Here is a 19,909-nt window from a genome sequence, read left to right as displayed (position 1 = left end):
ATGCTCTCATCAGGGGGAGTTAATACGCGTTGTACTCTTTTTTCCTTACAAGGTTTTGTCCCACTTGATTTTCCTTGCAAGGTTTTTAACGAGGCAACCAAAAGGCGTATTTCTAAACATGTATACTCTTTTTCCTTCACTAGGATTTTTTTTCATAGAGTTTTTTTTCCTAATAAGGTTTTAACGAAGCACATTATCTTTGGACATCCAAGGGGGAGTGTTATGATAAATATCACATTATGGTGGATGTCTACTCTTCTTCCATGATCTTCATCTCAAATGCTTAATGACATATTGTGTATGTTCAATGACATATTCCATGACATATTTTCTTCACTTTTTATGCCTATATAAAGGCCTTGTAATAGATAGGAAAATACACACAATTGAAGAAGAAATAAGAATCTCTCTTCCTTTCTTTCTATCTATATCTCTTAGTTTGTTTTGCTTGTTCTATATTGTTATTTTGGGTTATATTTTATAACACTTCTTAATATCTCATCCAATTTGAGGAATGTCTTGCTCTTTTCTGGTTGAGAGAAAGGAACTCATAGGCGTCGATCACTAAATCATCATCGAATCCCGATAATTTTTTATCAAGCCAAACACCTTGGCCGAGCACCCGGGTTGGCTGTTGCAATCCTCGATATTTGCAGGAATGGCACACATCATATCGACTCAAGTGTTGTCATTGCACCTCCTCTTTGTGGGTTCTGCTTGAACGTGACGATGAAGAAAGCGTTGCTCTGAGATAAATCTTATGTACTGTCATCACATGTATTGTCCATGCTAGTTTCAGATACATTATAAGAATTGGTGTCAAAGATGACATGTAACTTATCAAAGTTTCCAATGTGTTTGTCCTCCACGTATTTGACATCAATATTTGGCTAAGAAGCACATAAAAAGTACAAAGTTTAGGTTGCTAATATAATGATAATAATAAACCGTTGCGAAACTTTCATTAGTAATGAGCATTTTTTCAAACACAAATTTATACTCGTAAAGAAAAACAAAGAGTAGTTATTTTTTGATTTGTTGAAGTAAAGTAACACTCCAAATATAATCTGATGCTCTAAACTAAAGTCATTACATTGAGCTTCAACAAAAAAAAATATCAACTGACATTTAAATCCTTTACAATAACGTAGCTAGCTAATAGATCTCTAGTCATTGTAACAGATTCAAGGTCCATAATATTATAAGGTATTTCTGAGAATGATCTACAACTTCGTGGCCGGGGAACAGTGATCTTGGCCGAATACACCGAGTTCACCGGTAATTTCAGTAGAATTGCCTCGCAATGCCTTAAAAATTTACCTGCATCAAATAATAGGTTCACCTACAACTGCGATGCCACACTTTTAATTTCCTCACCGAGAATGGATTTAGTCAATTTCCTTTATTTCCATATATTGACGTTGCATTTTATAATAAAAGCATTTCTTTCCTGCTCCTCAATAACAGTTTTACAATTGGTACCTAAACTCTATTTCCATGACTCATACTCAGACATGTTAAAAAATAACAATATCTTCCCACTTTAATGAGTATCCTGCAAAATAGCAATTTGTAGACTAAAGTGTTTACTATTCCTGAACATGACTGAGGTACTTTGACTATTTAAGAAAAGGTAAAAAAATTCACCTTCGCAATTTGTGTGATGAACTCTACCAAGAAAGATGGAACTTTTCGCAAGGATGTTCAAAAGTGTGGATGAAATTAATTAAAAGACCCATTGCTCTAAATGAAGATGTAATCTGCATAGATAAATTGAATGACATCAGTAACCAAAACCTTATGTGAATCAGCACTTGGCCATGAAAATAGACTCTATATACAAAAAAAAAAGATAATGATGTAAATTAAGCGAGGGACAATGCGAGGAAGATGTTGCAATACCATAAGTAATAAGTATAGGTGAAACAAAGTAAACTCGATTGTACTTCTGACAAATACATCAGCATACACAGTGCAAAGGCAACCCAACATATAAACCTTATTGCACGTAAGCTGACTCTTTGAACTCAAGAGATACATATACTATATAGAAGAATCATCCCTCGAGATATTGTGAGAAAAAATCATGAAAACTCCATGAAACATACAGCCAAAAACCTCAGCAAAACATAACCCAAAACATCAATTTCTAGCAGTAAAAACGCAGCAGTTTGAGGAGCAAAGAAATTGTTCCTTTTCATAGCCTTCTTCTTCCACCTTAAACCCACACAAACCAGCTATAAACTGTTGGACTTTAAGCCATTGGGCTTTAAAAGAGAAGAAGTGTGAATTGGAAATGGAGGGAAATAAATTGGAGGGAAAATGAAAATTTGAAGAAGTGAACTTTTGTCTTGCACTTTGTCCCTCATTGGTGAGGGAAAATCACATTTATGTGCTTATATATAGATTCACTTCTTAAAGCTCTTAAAAGGAGTTGAAGAGAATGAACCCTCGCGCCGTCGTCGTCGCTCGCTCGGCTCGGCTTTGGCTTTGGATTTGGATTTGGATTTGGATTTGTCAAATGATCGAAGGTGTGTAGACTTGTTAAGTCTCTTTATGGATTAAAACAAGCACCCAAACAATGGCATGCGAAATTTGACCAAACAATATTGTCAAATGGTTTTAAGATTAATGAATGTGATAAGTGTGTTTACATTAAGAACGTTCAAAATCATGTAGTCATTGTTTGCTTATATGTTGATGATATGCTAATAATGAGCAAAGACATTGCCGACATTCAAGCTACTAAGCGTATGCTTGCTAGTAAGTTTGATATGAAAGACTTAGGAGTTGCCGATGTAATTCTAGGAATTAAAATCCAGAGGACTCCTCAAGGTCTAGCTTTGTCTCAATCACATTACGTGAAAATGGTACTTGAAAAATTCAAACACTTGGAATTTAGAAGTGCAAGGACTCCAATTGACTTAAACCATCATCTTATGAAGAATAAAGGCGAAAGTACGTCTCAATTGGAGTATGCTCGTGTGTTGGGAAGTCTAATGTACATCATGAACTGTACACGACCCGATATAGCTTGTGCAATAAGTAAACTTAGTCGATTCACAAGTAATCCCAACAAGCATCACTGGGTGGCTATGAAACGAGTTCTGGGATATTTGGAGTATACCCAAGACTACGCTTTGCACTACAATAAATATCCTGCGGTTATTGAAGGATATAGTGATGCTAATTGGATAACCGGCTCATCAGAAACAAAGTCCACAAGTGGATACGTGTTTACTGTTGGTGGAGGAGCAGTATCTTGGAAGTCTTCCAAACAGACATGTATCGCTCGCTCTACAATGGAATCAGAGTTTATAGCATTGGATAAAGCCGGTGAAAAAGTTGAATGGCTTCGAAATTTTTTAGAAGACATTCCGTTCTGGCCAAAACCTTTGGCTCCTATTTGCATACATTGCGATAGTGAGGCTGCAATAGGACGGGCAGGGAGCGTTATGTATAACGGAAAGTCTCGTCATATACGACGAAGACATAATACCGTTAGACAACTACTTTCTAGTGGAATTATCACTATTGATTATGTAAGATCAAAGGATAATGTTGCGGATCCACTTACAAAAGGCTTAACTAGAGAGGGAGTTGAGAAATCATCTAAGGGAATGGGACTATGGCCGAGGACAAGTCAACATGGCGGTAACTCTACCTAAAATTTTGGATGTTCCGAGATCTAGGTTCAAGGAGCTCAAACAAAGTTGTGATTGACCGGTTCAACATTGTCAAAACAAAATCTTTGGTCCATTCTCGTGATGAAGACAATGTTCAGTAACAAGGATAGAACTTTACACGTTCTTTAATGATTACCTAAGTTTGATGAGGTATTTATCAAATAATGTCAATCTAAAGGATTACACGTTTAGGAATCACCTATGTAAGTGTGAAGAAGAAGCCGCTTCAATGAGAATTCTGTAAGGCCAATTCTCTACGCACTTATGAAACCAGGCGGTGTTCATGGCTAAAACGAACACAACAATGAGAACCAAAAGATGGTTAAGGGTTGGTTGTGTGACATATGGTTGTTTAGGTATACACTAAAAGTTCGACGGTTCAAAGATATCAAATCTACCGATTGACCGAGTATATCCGACATATGTTCACTACGGAAAGTTCAAAGGGAAACCTACTTATCCAGATGCAATTAATCCTTACTTCCAAATCACATAGCTTTCATCAATGATCTTTCTTGATACAGCCATTCCCATTTATGTGGGGGATTGTTGGACTTTAAGCTATTGGGCTTTAAAAGAGAAGAAGTGTGAATTGGAAATGGAGGGAAATAAAATGGAGGGAAAATGAAAATTTGAAGAAGTGAACTTTTGTCTTGCACTTTGTCCCTCATTAGTGAGGGACAATCACATTTCTGTGCTTATATATAGATTCACTTCTTAAAGCTCTTAAAAGGAGTTGAAGAGAATGAACCCTCGCGCCGTCGTCGTCGCTCGCTCGGCTCGGCTCGGATTCGGCTTCGGATTTGGATTTGGATAATGATCGATCGATAAGATTATTTTTGGACAAAATTTATTTAATTATTTAATAATTAATTAAATGCCAAATCACTGCTGAACGTTCAAAGGGCCTCACTGGCCGCGGTTCTGCCGCGACCGCGGTAGAATCGCGGCAGTCAGATTCAGAGAAGCTCTCTGGCCGCGGTTCGGCCGCGATCGCGGTAGAACCGCGGCATGCCGCGTATTTTCTGAAAAGGCACCTTTCCAGACACCTCTTCTGATATTTGCCTATAAATTCTGAGGCAAGGCTGCATCTTCCACATACGAAAAAAGACTCTAGAACTTCTTTCTTTCTGAATATATTGCATCCTAATTCGCAGTCTCTCTCTCTCAAATTCGTAAGTGTGATTTTGCTCCGTTCTTTGAGTTCGTTGGTATCCTGCAGTTTGTATTGCCACTGTTGCAGGAAGGTTTATTCCATTTTATCCTGGGAGGATTTAATCCATTACCTTGGCAACGTGTGAGGGGGTTAAAATTCCTTAAGGACGCACAAGAAAATTGTGGACTCGGAATATTTCTGATTCTTTACTATTTTATATATTTCTTTATTCTTCTAACAGTTTCCTGAATTTTGTTTTAACTCAGTCACATTCACATAAACTTCACCTTTGAACAACCCCAAAATACTCCAAAAATCTGCGAAAATCAGTAGCAAACAGTCCAAAACGCTACGAATTTCTCACCCAAAAATAGTCGGAAAATTACAGCTGAAACCTGCTACCGAAATTGCTCAAAAACAGTCCAGAAATCTGGACCAAGAACAGTCAAAACTTAGCGAAAAATGGCCATAAGATCTGCCGCAAAACTCACCCCAAAACATCACTCAAAACAGCCCCCGTAACTTCTGAAAATCAGCCAAGAACGCAGCTTAAATTCTTCCAAAACGCAGTAGAAAAACGACCTGCAAATATCCATGAAAGTGCACCTAAATCCAGCCCCAAAACAGCTGCGAAAAAAGTCCAAAACGTTGCTACTTCCAGCTCAAAAATAAAAATACCAAAACTAAATACATAATGACACAGGTAATTACTTTCGTTGATATGAAAATAACAATATTTGATACACAAGTAATTACTTATGCAACAGCATAACTCCCCATCCTTATTCTCTATGGGATGCCAGAGCAAGCTATCGTCTATATTTTTTTACAGCATTTTGTTAATGCTGCAGCTAATCTTCAATATACTACTTTTAACAATTAAAAAGGACATAAAAGCACATGTATTGAATCGCGAAGTAGCGACACAGAGAATAACACCTTTTTTCGCTCAATTCAATGTCGCATAACGTAATATTCAAAAATTAAATATAGAAAATAGAGAAATGGACCTTTGAGAAACTGGGCTTGGGATTTCCTTGAAGGACCACCATCATTAAACGACATCACTCCACCTGGCAAAATAAGGTTTGTGAATGAAAAAGACGACGCAAATTAAAATTGGAATGTTAATTATGTTTTAGAAACAGAAGAGGGAAAACATCTAGCTATCTTATAATGAGGATATGGTATCATAAGTACACACACAAGGTAGATATGCAATCACCTTTGAAAGTTGACATTGAACATCATCTCCAGTACTAATGCCAAATTTGAAGCAGTGGCCAAGCTTAACCTCCAGTGACAATCCCCTCTTTCAAATCGACATTACAAAACTAGAAAATGCAAAAAAAATAGGAAAATGAAAATAAATTGCATTAACTTAATCGTTCCGAATAGAATATTGTAAAATCCAACTTATAATCTGTTGCAATTAACATAACTGAACAGGAAAGGGAAAAAGAAAAAATTCGTACATGACATTCTGTGCTTCTTCACAAATGCGATGTAAGAAGTCCCGTTAATCCATGTTATGGAAAATCCTGATAGATCTGTATTTGCAACATTTTATGAAATGTTAATTTATATATAGAATAGAGAAATAGAGAAAGATATAAGAAAAGAACAGAAAAGTAAAGCGTACCTATTACATGTTTCAGATATCTTATCAACAGCTATTGTCGCACTTGGTTAATGAAGCTCAGTAACAAAAGTAGTACTTAAACCTCAAAAAAGACACTGATTATCTTTCTAGTGTCAAACTAAATTTCGAAAAACTTCTTTAAATACAACATTTGTATCTTTAGTAGTTATTTGCCCATTGTCATCACAAACCAAAATTTTTAATCCCTTTCTGCTTGTCACCCAAGAAAGAGCAACATATAGTTGTCCATGTATAAAAACTGGTTTTTTCAATAAACCCACGTGAGACAATGATTGTCCTTGACTTTTATTGATTGTCATGGCAAAAGAAACAATAATTAGAAATTGTCTTCGCTGGAAATTAAATGGAATTCTAGCATCAGATGGAGTCAATGTCATTCTTGGAATAAACACTTTATGTCCGGCCATTTGTCCTGCTAACACCTTGGCTTCAATAACTTGATTTCCAAATTTAGTTGTGATCAACCTTGTTCCATTACATAATCCTACTGACTGATCAATATTTCTTAATAACATTACTGGAATACCAACCTTTAGAGTAAGAGCATGATTTGGAACTCCAGAACATTTAATTGTATTTAAGAATTCAGGAGTGTGTACATGTTCCAGTGTTGAATAAGTATTGTCAGAGCTGCAGATTGTATCGGAACTCAAATATGATTTCTCAGAACTTTGATTAAGAGAAATCATATATTCGTTGATTGATTCCACTATATCAATAGTTGGAGTAACAATGGCTCTTTGCTGGAGGTATCCTATATCATTGCAACGATTGTTGAAATCCAGATATGTACTTTCTACAATTGCAGATGTTGGATCAACAGATTGTTTTATCAAAAGATCATCTGGTATTTGGACTTTTTCATTGCCCTTAACAGAAGTATCGACTATACCATCGCCAATTGCCAAAATCCAATCTGAAAAAACTCTCAACTCATCTAGATGTGTCCCTATTTTATTACCTTGTAATCTCATATTCTTTGTTAACTTTAAGAGTTGACAGTGAGGCCACAAATAAGAAGAATTGAGAGAAGAATTAACAATATCTTGTCTACTACCTTTTGGAATGACAGGTAATATTTGTCTGAAGTCACCACCAAGAACAATTGTTTTACCTCCAAATGGTCGGTGTAAATTGGATGCATCTTTAAACCTAAGAATATCTCTTAAAGTTTTATCAAGAGTTTCAAAACAATATCTATGCATCATAGGTGCCTCATCCCAAATAATCAACTTTGCCTTAATAATTAAATTTGCTAAAGGAGTACCTTGCTTGATATTACATGTTGAATCTTCAGTTACATTTAGAGGAATCACAAATCTTGAATGAGTTGTTCGACCACCTGGTAACAACAAAGATGCAATCCCGCTAGATGCAACAGTTAACACAATATCTCCTCTAGATCTTATGGCAGAAGATAGAGTTCTCCAAATAAAAGTCTTGCATGTTCCTCCAAAACCATATAAAAAGAAAAATTCACCTTTGTCTTCATTCACATCTCTTATTATTTTTTTCATAAACTGACTTTTGCTCATCTGTCAAATTCTTTACTAATTGTTGATGTTCCTCTGCCAAATGCGTTTATTATAATGCAATTCATCCCGTATTAATCTGTTGCTGTTGTCAACTTCTTCCGTATTATAAACAGGCCTTGGCATTGTTGGAAAATCCTGGAAACTTCTTCCACAACCTTTCAAAAAAATTTCAAGCTTTTGCAAACAACGATTTTTCAATTCTTCATCTGTTAGGTCAGCTTCTGAAATAACATTAAAATATAAAATAATTAAATACAATGAAATTATAAAGTCTAGTTTAGCCACGTGAAATTAATAATAAGATTAACGAAAAAGTATAGTGTTAAATAGTAGTTTACATTAATTTAATGCACATTTAACGCACATAGAATTTGAAGTAATAATATAGTCCAAACCATGTGGTTCATTTTATTTTTAAAAATTACTAATACTGTGAAGATGCATTTTATTATTCGTAATGTATCAAAAAAAATAATTTTGCTATCCAAAAAAATTAATTGCAATATTTTCAATTAAAATAAAGAATGCATAAGAGAGATTATAGGCTTTCCCGAAGCTTTAGGGCATTAAATACAATGCATTAATTTTCTATTAGTATTTATTTCTGGAAAGTGCATTAATTACTATCAATATTATTCCTATGATCTAAACACAATACTATAGTAAAAAGACAACATAACAAAATATTGTTTAACGAACATTAAGTTGTTGAGTGAATTTTGTATGAAGTTGAAAAACAAAAAAGAAGAAAGAAATGAACAATCAGATTAATATGAATGAAGTAATTAAAAAGAAAATTAATTAATAAAATTAAGCAAATCGGCCATCCTTCATAAGTATCATACCATAACTCGAAATTGTAAGCATTAAATAAGTACCTGGGTGATCCAATATTCTTCTTTCTTCATGAAGGATATCTTCTGATAGTAAATGACATGTTGCTTGCCAAACACTTTTTGGACATGACATTGAATTTGATAAAAGTAGCATAGCAAATAATTGTCTAAGATATGATGTCATTCTCCAATTACTTGCTTCCATTATAGCATCTACATATTCCTTGTCATCATCTAATAAACCCGGAGCATAACATGCATCTCTAAAAGTCCCATGATCACAACCGTTATTTTTTTTAAATCCTCATAGCTCTTTGGACCTTTAATGACATCCAACAACAATCCAAGGTAATATTGCTCGCCAGAGCCAGGTGGAACAAAGAATATTCTCCCAATAGAAAATGCAGATGTTCTTCTTTTTTCCCATCTTTTTAGGTTTTGTTTCCACACAAACTTTAGAGGTAATTCTGCATAAATCAATTCTCTTGATTTAGGAAATGTCTTATTAGCTTCAAACCAGCTTAAAAACATAGATTCCTTAACGGTTGGTCTATTGACAACTGCATCAATTGGATCATCATCCGAAAATATCACCGTCTGATTATTTGGTAGGTGAAAAGATAGCCTTTATACAGGTGGTTCTCTATGGTGTATTGGGAATTTAAAAATTCTCCAAGCATCTTCACAAGGTGATATGTATCGGCAATCACAATACATATTTATTTCATCAACGACCCTCGAGTCTTCATTATTTACACTTTGAGAAAAAGTTGCGGTGACACGATCATTACTTTTATTAACATACTTACATAAGCACTTAATGGATCGTGATTGATTACACCACTCCACGTTAATATGTGCACAATACTTCAATAATAAAAATCTATTGTGTGGTACAACATATCTATTATCCAACTCAATACCTACTCTCTTTGCAGTTCTACCATCATCCCTTCTTCTATAAATTGGATACCCATCTTCATCAATTGTGGTTGATGACACAAATTTTTTTGGAAAATGCTTTGTGCATCTACCATTTTGCATGCACGGAGAAGATTTTCTAGCAGTACCACAAGGACCATGCATCATGAAATTTGTAACAGCATAATAATAATAAGGATCTACTTTTTTATCTGGTAATTCTGCTGAAATTATTCCATCAATATTTTTGTCATTTGGTATTTATTCAAAAGAAAAAGCAAGAAGTGTGCATGAGGCAAGCCTCGTTTTTGGAATCCAACTATATAAATCACTGAAGAATAAAGATGTAATTAGATCATTAAGTTTATATATTAATTATTTTTAGTATTAGCATATAATAAAATTAATGTGCAAACATAATAATTTTGTAGAACATAAAAACTGTACCTGCTTTTACTTCTCCAAAAACTTTATTGTCTCGTAGATCATTTATCATGCGATCCAGCTTGATTTTGAAAACCCTTGTTAAAATGTCGGAACGATCTTTTGGAGATAATCCCCTACTCTCCACAAATCTAGTAATCTCTGGCCATTTTGGGTTGCAAGTAAAAGTGATGAACAGATCAGGGTACCCCGCCCATTTGCAACTTATCATAGCATATTGATAATTTTGCAACATGTAACGTGCACCTCCCGTAAAGCTGGAAGAAAGTATAACTCTTTGTCATTGAGAAGAAGGTTCTATGTCGCCATGTAAAACAACATCTTGTAACCTTTTATAAAAGTGTGCTCTCAATTGTTTTTGATGAAGCCTAATGAACCTCAATCGAGAAGATTCCATCATTGTATAACCATTTACCAATAATTACTGAAATAATCTTCTACCTGATACAATTGTTGGATCTTCATCCTTCCATTCTTGAATTTTATATGATAAGTACTCACGCGTGCTAACATATTTCCTTCCACCGGTTGAATCATCAATATCATTTAAAGGAATATCTTCTCTGTATCCATCTTCACCATACGGAAATAGTAATGGATATTGCAAACCTAAGTATGATACATTTAATTCATTTATCCTTCGTAGTTGTCCAGATTGACTTTCAACTATGATATCTCTGTCAGACCTTCTTTGTTCAAAATCTCCAACAATCAAGGCAGCTACCTCTGAAACTGTTGGTAAATTGTATCTTCTTCCATCAGAGCCTCTTTTCCCAATCAATCTAAGTCTAACATTTGAGGTTCCATCCGTTTAAAATTGATCTCTTACCATTCTAAATGACTTTGCAAGAACATTGTTGTCATCAAGCATTTGCTTCAACTCATTGACAATTTCAGCATGAAGTTGATTGTTCATTTCACCACGACTGTAAAGAAAAATATTGAATTCAACAAACAATTTATATCTTATAAAAAATATAATTTTAAAATATTTTGAGTAAGCAATTGTCTATGCTAACCAGATAGCATGAATTCTATTTTCTACCTCATTTTCTGTATCATAAATATACAATTGTGCAAATTTTGGAGAAGATCCCTCCAAAGGCAATAAGCTTCCAATCTGATGATAATTTTGCCCAGACAATCTGAATGTTCTAGGTCCCTTTGTTTTGTTGATAGAGAAATCCACATTTCCTCCCATTGATGTGAATGCAAATATAGAATTATATGTTCGAATGTTCTCTCTGAAATGTTTGCTTTTTGCACCTTCATGAAATTAAGTTAGGTTAAAGAAGAGATATATATATGCAAAAATTATAGTGTCATTATTTTAATGAAATGAATTTATCTATTAACCTGATCCAAACAATAAATTCTTCAAAATCGAAGGAGGCTCCTTTGGATTTGGTAGCTTGATTTTTCCACGACCACAACACAAAGTGAAAACTGGTTTTTTTATTTTTATACTTCTTGTCAACTCTTTCCTCAAACCAGAAATATGCCCCACAATATTCACATTCATAATTGGCATCTCCAATATCCCAGTATTCTGGTTTTATGAGAGTAAAATAAAGAGATAAATTTAAAGTACTTATTATATAGAAAATAAAAGTATGTTGTATATGTAACTTTAAATTACGTCATACTTATACCTTCATTGGTCATCAAGCTCTCTACTTCATCATCTAAAAATAATAATAATTAGTGCTTAAAATTTGAAATTTAATATATGTGGAACTGTTAAAACATTTTAACATTATCGACCATTAATGAGTTATATGTGAATACCTTCAAAAACACCGTCATCTTCATTTTCATCATGAATTTGTACGTTGGATTGCATATGACCTTGATGAAAAAATTAAAAATTAGTAAACTTGTATGTATGAGTATGAGTTGTGGTGAGTTCAATGACATACCTGGTATATCAGCATCAATATTGTCATCTTCAAATTCTAAACATAAATATTAATTGTTAGCCTTTTTTCAATTTCATATTGAAGAAAAAGTATATTGCAAAACTGAATTTGAAATTATAGGGGTGCTTTTAAAATAATGAAAATTGCAAAAGTATAACCCAAAAAAAATAACTCATAGAAGTAGAATTGTAAAATAACAAACATGGTGTACTTGAGAAAATAAAGAGAAGCAAATAAATGGAAGCAAATTAAAGTTTAGTTTTTTTAAATACTTCTGTTGCCCAAGTTTCGCATATAAGTTATATGTGTATAAATTAAAAACTTCATTATTTATGCGGACATGTATATAGGGGCACAAAAAATTGACTTCCTCAAATTTCAAAAATAAGTTAAATAAATTAAGCATAAATATTTACCTTGAAATAATGGTATCTTATTTAAATCAGGTAGAAGGTGTTCTTTCTGCAAATTTGAACTCGACAAACCATATCGCAAATTATGCTCCTGCATTGATTTTGGATATTGTTCTTGAGAATAAGACGATGAAACTTGTCCACAACTCTTTATTGGGGTACTACTAAATCGAGGAAAATTTAGACGATTTGTTATGTCCGTTAATAATTGTTTTGTTTTCCCTTTTTGAGAAGCATTCCCTATGATAGTAGTATCAACCAATTCTGTAAACCATAAAAAAAAAAAAAAAAAAACTAATTGTTAGAAGTGGAAAAGGATAGGAAAACTATCAAACCAATTTGTATATACTAAATTGTATGTAAACCAAGTTAACATGTAGCATTTGTTTTTCATGTTAGTCAAGATAAAGTTTAAGTTTATTGCAATATTGATCTTGAAAAAATAATTCTATAGCTGGGTTTAGCTACAAAAATAACTATTGACTTTTGTGTTTTAACAGTTTCACCGTCACTTTGAACCTCATTCCATTAAGTTAAACTAAAGGTAGTACCTTAGTAACCTTATGGAATTAAAGATGGTCAAGAGTATATATAGATGTCAAATACAAAGCGACTCCCATCAATAAGGGTTAACTTTGGCTAAAAACTCACATTACAAACATGAATTAAATCTTACTTCGCCTCTAATTAGTCATACTTCTAATGAAAATGTAAACCGCCTATCAAACAATATGTTAAATTAGATGGCTAACAAATCTTCATTTTAAAAGTATTCTAAATATTAAGGCTAATCAACCAAAGAAATATTTTTTAAAAAAAATAAACATCGCAAAAGAGAAGATAAATCGCTTAACAAAAATTTCAAAAGTAGAACGACAAAAAGCAAAATTCATACAAAATAATAATTCTATATTTATAACAAATATGTTTTACTTATAATAAAATAAACAAAAGCAAATAATGGCAGAACATTAAGCTTTTAATATATAAATTATTCTACTGGCCAGTCCATTACGCATATGAGATAAAAGTATATAAGTTAAAAAAAAAATTATTGTTGTTATTTTCCGGAATAGCAGTACGGAAGTTTGACTTCCTAAAATTTTCATTTAAGATATAACAAAATTTACACAAATATTTACCTTGCAATAATGGTAGCTCATTTAAATCCGGTAAAAGATGATCGCTTTGCAATTTTGAAGGCGAAAAATCATATCGCAAATGTTGTTGTTGCGTTGAATTTGGATATTATTGTTGAGATTGAGATGATGAAACTTGTTCACAGATTTTTATGAGTGCACTACATAATTGAGGGGAATTCAGACGATTTGTTATGTCCGTTAATGATTGTTCTGTTTTTTCTTTTTCAATAGCATTCCGTCTGATAGTAGTAGAATGGACAAAGTCTGTAAACCATAAAATAAAAAAAGGTAACTGGTATAAGTGGAAAAAGGTAAGGAATCTATCAAAACCAATATAATTAAATAATTTATCAAATCTTTAAGGACAATAACCATCATTAAAGGTTAGTATATAAGATTTGATATGCTGAATTGAAAAAATAAAGCTGTAAAAGTTAGGAGTGACTGCCAACTGAAATGTCCAAAATTCATAGAATCCAAAACTATGACCAACGATAACTTTTACCAGCTTGGCAAACTGTTCAGAAAACATATTTAAAGGTTAGTATATAAGATTTGATATGCTGATTAGAATTGTGAGTTTTCTCTACTTGCAACTGAGTAAAGCAGGTATAAAAGTGACTAATAAAGCCGATAAACCTGTACGACTAATCATTAAAAGTACCTAAAAATTACAAATGCTCTAAATTTTAAAAAATGCATAAGATGTATGGGATGGGTAAACATATAAAAAATGATAAAACATATGACATAATATATCTTAAATTTATGCAATGATATATCAAATAATGCATTCAGAAGAAAGACGATATACAACATAATAGAGACTAATATGGTGTACGGATCAGAAAGTTCTTACAATATATAAAACACATATTTTTTATACTTATACTTAAATTTCAGCATCTAATGCATCTATGAAACTGAACAAATAGTAGAACAAAAAGATTTAGTAAAACACCGAATTTGCGTCAAATTATTTAAAGAACTGCAATATTATTGTTACGCGGTGCCTTCCTGATGTTCTTTGGAAGGGCAACGTAAGGCTAGGCAACCGATGTCAGTGCGGTTGCTGTCCGCCAATGAGGTTCCCTCCGCATGCTAGACTAGATTGTCGGTGTCGTGCGGGAAAACCAATATCACGAGAAATTGTGGAAGCTGAGAGAGAATTGGGTTTTGAATAATGATGATAATTTTATTGATGAATGAAAGTTGATTACAAAAGATGTGGTGTCGAGGGGGAGAGACACCAGTACAGAAAATTGGTTGCTTGAAAATGTTTGATTGTTTGATCCCCCCTAATAATGCTTAAAAAAAATAAACCAAAGTTACATGACTTGCCCTAATAAAGCTGTAGAAGCACACTGAATGAAAATAATGTAAACTAGCCTATAATTACAATGAAAAGGACTTAGTTTATTACAATTTAGAAAAAAGTCTGATGGCAGCAACTTTGTCTTGCGGGTCAGGGTCTGCGCGCGCGGTGCTGTTAGTGCGTGCGACACTTGTTGTGCTTGCCTGAGGCTGGGCGCTGGTGCTTGGCATCAGGGTCTGTGCATGAGGCGCTGCTGGAATGGGCCTGCAGCTGGGCGCTGGCGAGGCATCAGGATCTGCTCGCGCGACATTGTCAGTGCGCACGACGCTGTTGTCATTGGCCAGCCGCTGGGCGCTGGCGAGAGGCATCGGTGGGGCGACAGAGGCGCATATGCGCTTGTCACTTGGCGTAGCCAATACCACGGGGCCGACCATGGTGCTAGGCATTGTGAGAATTGTTAAGCCGCCATGGGGCGCGGCCAAGGGGTCATGGGGCGTGTCTAGAAAGCACTCAAAATTCTCCCCCACCTGAGTTGGCGCCGTCCTCGGAGCCTTATCATGATGATGATGACGATGATGATGATTCTGGTGGTTGTTGGTTGGGAGGTCTGCGCCCCTCTATTCTTTGAGCTTGTTGTTGTAGCGATGCAATGATTTCATGCGGCTGACATGGAAGACTGGATGGATCTTCCACCAGGATGGAGTTTTCACCTGGTATGTGGACTTCCCAATGCGTTTTTCAATGGGCAGGGGCCCGATGTATTTTTGTTGCAAGCGAGGGTCATGGGTCCTATCTACAAACAAGTATTGTTTTGGGACGCATAACATTACTTTGTCCCCTGTTTGATGTTGGGCAAAGCAAAGATTTTGTTCGGTGAACCTTTTTGCCCGCTCTTGGGCTTTGACGAGATAGGTCCGCAGTATCCCCATGTTGCGCTCCCATTTGCTTAAGAGCTTCACCCAATGCTTTTGTGATCCGGTTGCAAAGTTGCGGAGATATTCCTCCAGCATGTCATCGAACCGGTCTGTCTGGCCATCCGATGGTGGATGGGTGTCTGAGTTGTGACTCAATATTGACCCAAAGCACCTGAAGAGATGGGTCCAAAAGTTGCTAGTGAAGCGTGAGTCGCGCCTACTAACAATGTCTTTGGGCAGGCCCCAATGTTTGACAATGTGCGAGAAGAAGAGTCGAGCTGTATCTTCTGCTGAGATGTTTTGTGGGCTGCTATGAAAGTTGCATAGTTTGAAAACTGATCTATGACAACCAAGATGGATGCAAGGTTACCGACTTGGGGCAATCCCGTGATGAATCTGAGGGAAACACTTTCCCAAGGTCTTTGTGGGACATGTAATGGCTGCAAGGGTCCCATCTATGATGAGTGATCCGACTTGTCCTTGTGGCATGGCTGACAAGTCTTCACACGCTGAGGAGCATCACCAGTCTTTTGAGGTCGATGACATGATGGCTGATTGTTGTTGCGAAGGGTAGCCGGAACCAGGGGTTCATGTCTGTTGGCTTCCTTCTCCAACTGCATAGCCGAGATGTTTCCAGCGGCCATCTTGGGAAAACATGGTATGGTGCAGGGCTTGGCCCCGTTTTCTCCCAACATCAGGAGCATGTTGGCATATGGTACCGGTATGGTGTTGGTTTGCCTCATGAACTCCAAACCCACTATGATGTCGAAGTCATCTATGATTGCTATGCGCAGGTCGATGCTTCCTTTGTATGGGCCAAGTTTCACTGGGACATTTGTAGCTGTTCCACCCAATGTCTGGGGTGGCGAGTTGATAGCCTTAACATGGCCCTTTCTCTTTTGCACAACTAGACCCAGGCGCTCTACCTGAGTTGAAGCCAAGTAGTTGTGGGTAGCACCCATGTCTATCAATGCGTGAATGGGCTTGCCATTCACTTTCAATTCGTCGAACATTAGGGTTCTCACTTGCTTAGGAGGCCTCTCGTCCATATTTTCCTTCCCTTTCTTGGTAATTGAGTCTGATATTTTCTTAGGAGGACATGCACTGGTCCCCACTAAGGCATGTGGGATAGAGCCAACAATTGCATTGAAGGCGCCTACCTGGTCCGATTCTAAAGTGTCTGATGCATCTGACTCATCCTCGGCAGTTTGATGAGCATTGATCTTGATGTTTGGGCATTCATTTTTCCAATGTACCCTGCCGCAATGACGGCATTCTGAGGGAGGCTATCTCCCTTAATTGTTGTTGATGGATGCAACACTGTTGCTGCTGGAGGGAGGAGTCTTAGTTTTGGATACACTCCGATCTCCCCCACTTTTGCTTGGGCCACCATTGTTTGTAAGCTCCACGGCAACGATGCCAAAAAGTGATCGCTGACAACTCGACGCTACACTAAAGTAGGAAGAGCAGGTCGCAATAGCTTTTACCCGATATGAGGGTCGGGATCGATTTCCTCAGGGAGCTAGTAGTAGAGTTGGATTGTCTGTCTAGCCTAGAGATGTGTTTGTACTCCTAATGTCACTTCAAACATTTTTGGGTTTTCAAATTATAACTATTTTTATAAAACTATTGATTAACACTAAATTATGCTACGAGAATATTTCTAAGTTGTATCTAATGGGAAGAAGGGCACTAGGGTCGTGACACTACCTAGGTGGCTAATTGACAGGTAGATGTTACTAAGGTTCGATTGACATAATTGCGGCTTATGCTATAACCATTGCACAATTTTACCCACTCTCACACCTCTCAGTAGAGAGAGTGATTTTGCCCAATTGACTCTCGAGAGACCAAATGGGTAGGCAAATTAGACCAAGCACCTAGAGTTCAAGTAGGGTAATTACTCTCTCGAGGTTTAACCTGTTAATTGGGACTATCATTTCTCATGAGTCAATCCCAATTCCTTGTTGGGTCAATTTTGGGGTCATAGACTCTCTTTCTCAAGAAGAGTTAAACCCACAAAGCTTGAATTAGTATTTACAACCACCAATTCTAGATTAAAATATAAAATCAACCCAAATAGCAAACACCCATAGTCAATCTAACACTAGATGGCAATACCCATCAATTACCCACACTAGGGTTGAGCCACAACCCTAGCTAATGGGTTTAGCTACTCATGCTAGACAAAGAAATTGAAAAAATAGATGAAGAACTAAACATATTAATTAATTACTAAAATTAAACTACAAGAATCTATCGTAAATGTAAAGCAAAAGTGCTAAAAATGGCTATAAATATCGTTCTCAGGAGCGCAGCTCATGTCTGAATACAAAAGATGACCAAAAAATGGTAAACTGTTCTATTTATACTAGGCTGGAAAAACTGGACAAAAATACCCCTGCATGGTCAGTGCGGGCCGCACTAAATGGACCGCGACTGCACTGGGCTCTTTGACTTTGACTTTTGCTTCTCTGAACTTGGATTCCGCGGACCGCATAGAATGGACCGCGGCCGCGGAAGGAGCTGGCATGGTCCGCGCAATCACGACCGCGGACCGTATGGCATTGGCTTTGCAAACTTTCATCTCTCTGAATCTCATGACCGCGGACCATACAAAAGAGTAGTGCGGCCGCGGAGCCTTCACCGCGGACTGCTAGATGTGTACCGCGGCCGCGTTGCCTCTAGCCTGGTTTACCAACTCTCTGAACCACCTAGTGCGGCCTCATTCAACTTTGCGCGGTCCGCACTAGGCCTTCTTTCCTTAGATTTCTTGGTCTTTGATACTTGAGCAGGTTTCACTCATTTTTTAGCAGATCTTTGACATTTTGTCACTTTATCGATCAAACCTGCAATCAAGCACAACTTGTGAGCCTTTTAGGGCTATTTTGTAACAATATATGATCAAAGCATAGGCAAGTAGGAGCATAAAATATGTTAAAATCCTAACTTATCAACTCCCCCAAACTTAAAACTTTGCTTATCCTCAAGCAAACAAAATAAGACCAACCCCTTAAAGAAAAATCCAAGTAATTCCAGCTGTCCTAAAGTAACCTCAACAAGCATCAATTGGGACTAACAATTGTCCTCAATACGAATGGATCATTAACAAAATTTAAACTTTGAAAAACTATGGATCAAGTGTGACACAAGAGCATCAAGAATTGACTCATTACATCAAAGAACTCTCTCAATTACTTTGGTCGTTGTGGAACCCAAACTCACACATCCTCAACTCTCCCTAAGCAAACCTCACCTTTTAGAGTATAAGCACACAAACCAAGGTTAATGGGAATTCACTTGTCTCTCTCAAGGAAAGGTAACAAGTCCGGCTCTAAGTACCATATGCTTGACCCTCATGTAAGTATCCACTAATGCGAGCGTCATCCAACTCAAGATCATATAGGGTTTTTGTGGAGTCAATGTGAAGGCTTTTTGTTCGGGGTAGGAAAAGTTATTGGTCTATATGGGTTCCATCTTCCCTTAAGCACTTCTTTTGATTCATTTTGGCACAATTCTCTTTGATTCTTTGAGTATTTCACTTCTTTTCAAGGGGTTAGAGAGACACATTGTCACTCTTTCTTATGAAATTCAAAGCAATTCTTCTTTTTCTACTTTTTTCCACATCTTTTTCACTTTTGTTTTTCTTGAATCCCATTTTATTCTTTGCACATTGGGCTTTCTTTTTGTCTTTTTCTTTTCTTTCTTTTTCATCACCTTCCTTTTCTTTTGCTTTTGTACCTTTTACCACTTTGTTTCCTTTCTTGTATCTCCCCCCAAACTTAGACTTTTGCCATTACTCAAGGGACGATTTGAGTACCAAGAGAGGGTATAATTTAGAACAGGAATAGGCTTGTAGCATTGGTTCTTGAAAGAAAAAGGTTTAAGGCTCAAAAGGGTTAGCTAGGGATTATATCCTTGGTAGGCTATGAAATTGTTCGACTATTATTTGGATCAAGGAGAGA

The 19,909-nt window shown here is 36.1% G+C and overlaps 2 protein-coding genes across 2 annotated transcripts; both read right to left on the bottom strand.

The window, feature by feature from the left end:
• Nucleotides 1-1,079: 1,079 nt before the first annotated feature.
• LOC107806925 (uncharacterized) lies at nucleotides 1,080-8,253 on the bottom strand. Its single transcript, XM_075241188.1, has 6 exons — nucleotides 6,485-8,253; nucleotides 6,318-6,392; nucleotides 6,068-6,176; nucleotides 5,853-5,915; nucleotides 1,648-1,760; nucleotides 1,080-1,320 (listed from the first exon to the last, which is right to left on the bottom strand). The coding sequence occupies exon 1, from the start codon at nucleotides 8,038-8,040 to the stop codon at nucleotides 6,598-6,600; it is 1,443 nt and encodes a 480-aa protein (XP_075097289.1). The 5' UTR covers nucleotides 8,041-8,253; the 3' UTR covers nucleotides 1,080-1,320; nucleotides 1,648-1,760; nucleotides 5,853-5,915; nucleotides 6,068-6,176; nucleotides 6,318-6,392; nucleotides 6,485-6,597.
• Nucleotides 8,056-16,588, bottom strand: LOC142174626 (uncharacterized). The gene is made up of 14 exons (XM_075240457.1): nucleotides 16,441-16,588; nucleotides 14,221-14,232; nucleotides 12,577-12,837; nucleotides 12,161-12,196; nucleotides 12,030-12,089; nucleotides 11,894-11,926; nucleotides 11,598-11,790; nucleotides 11,261-11,485; nucleotides 11,084-11,167; nucleotides 10,683-11,029; nucleotides 9,804-10,021; nucleotides 9,197-9,473; nucleotides 8,919-9,110; nucleotides 8,056-8,261 (listed from the first exon to the last, which is right to left on the bottom strand). The coding sequence occupies exons 1-14, from the start codon at nucleotides 16,586-16,588 to the stop codon at nucleotides 8,056-8,058; spliced, it is 2,292 nt and encodes a 763-aa protein (XP_075096558.1).
• Between the last annotated feature and the right edge of the window lie 3,321 nt (nucleotides 16,589-19,909).

The sequence above is a fragment of the Nicotiana tabacum genome, chromosome 20 (assembly GCF_000715075.1).
Source record: "Nicotiana tabacum cultivar K326 chromosome 20, ASM71507v2, whole genome shotgun sequence".
Taxonomy (NCBI): Eukaryota; Viridiplantae; Streptophyta; class Magnoliopsida; order Solanales; family Solanaceae; genus Nicotiana; species Nicotiana tabacum.
This window is presented reverse-complemented; position numbering and strand designations above follow the sequence as displayed.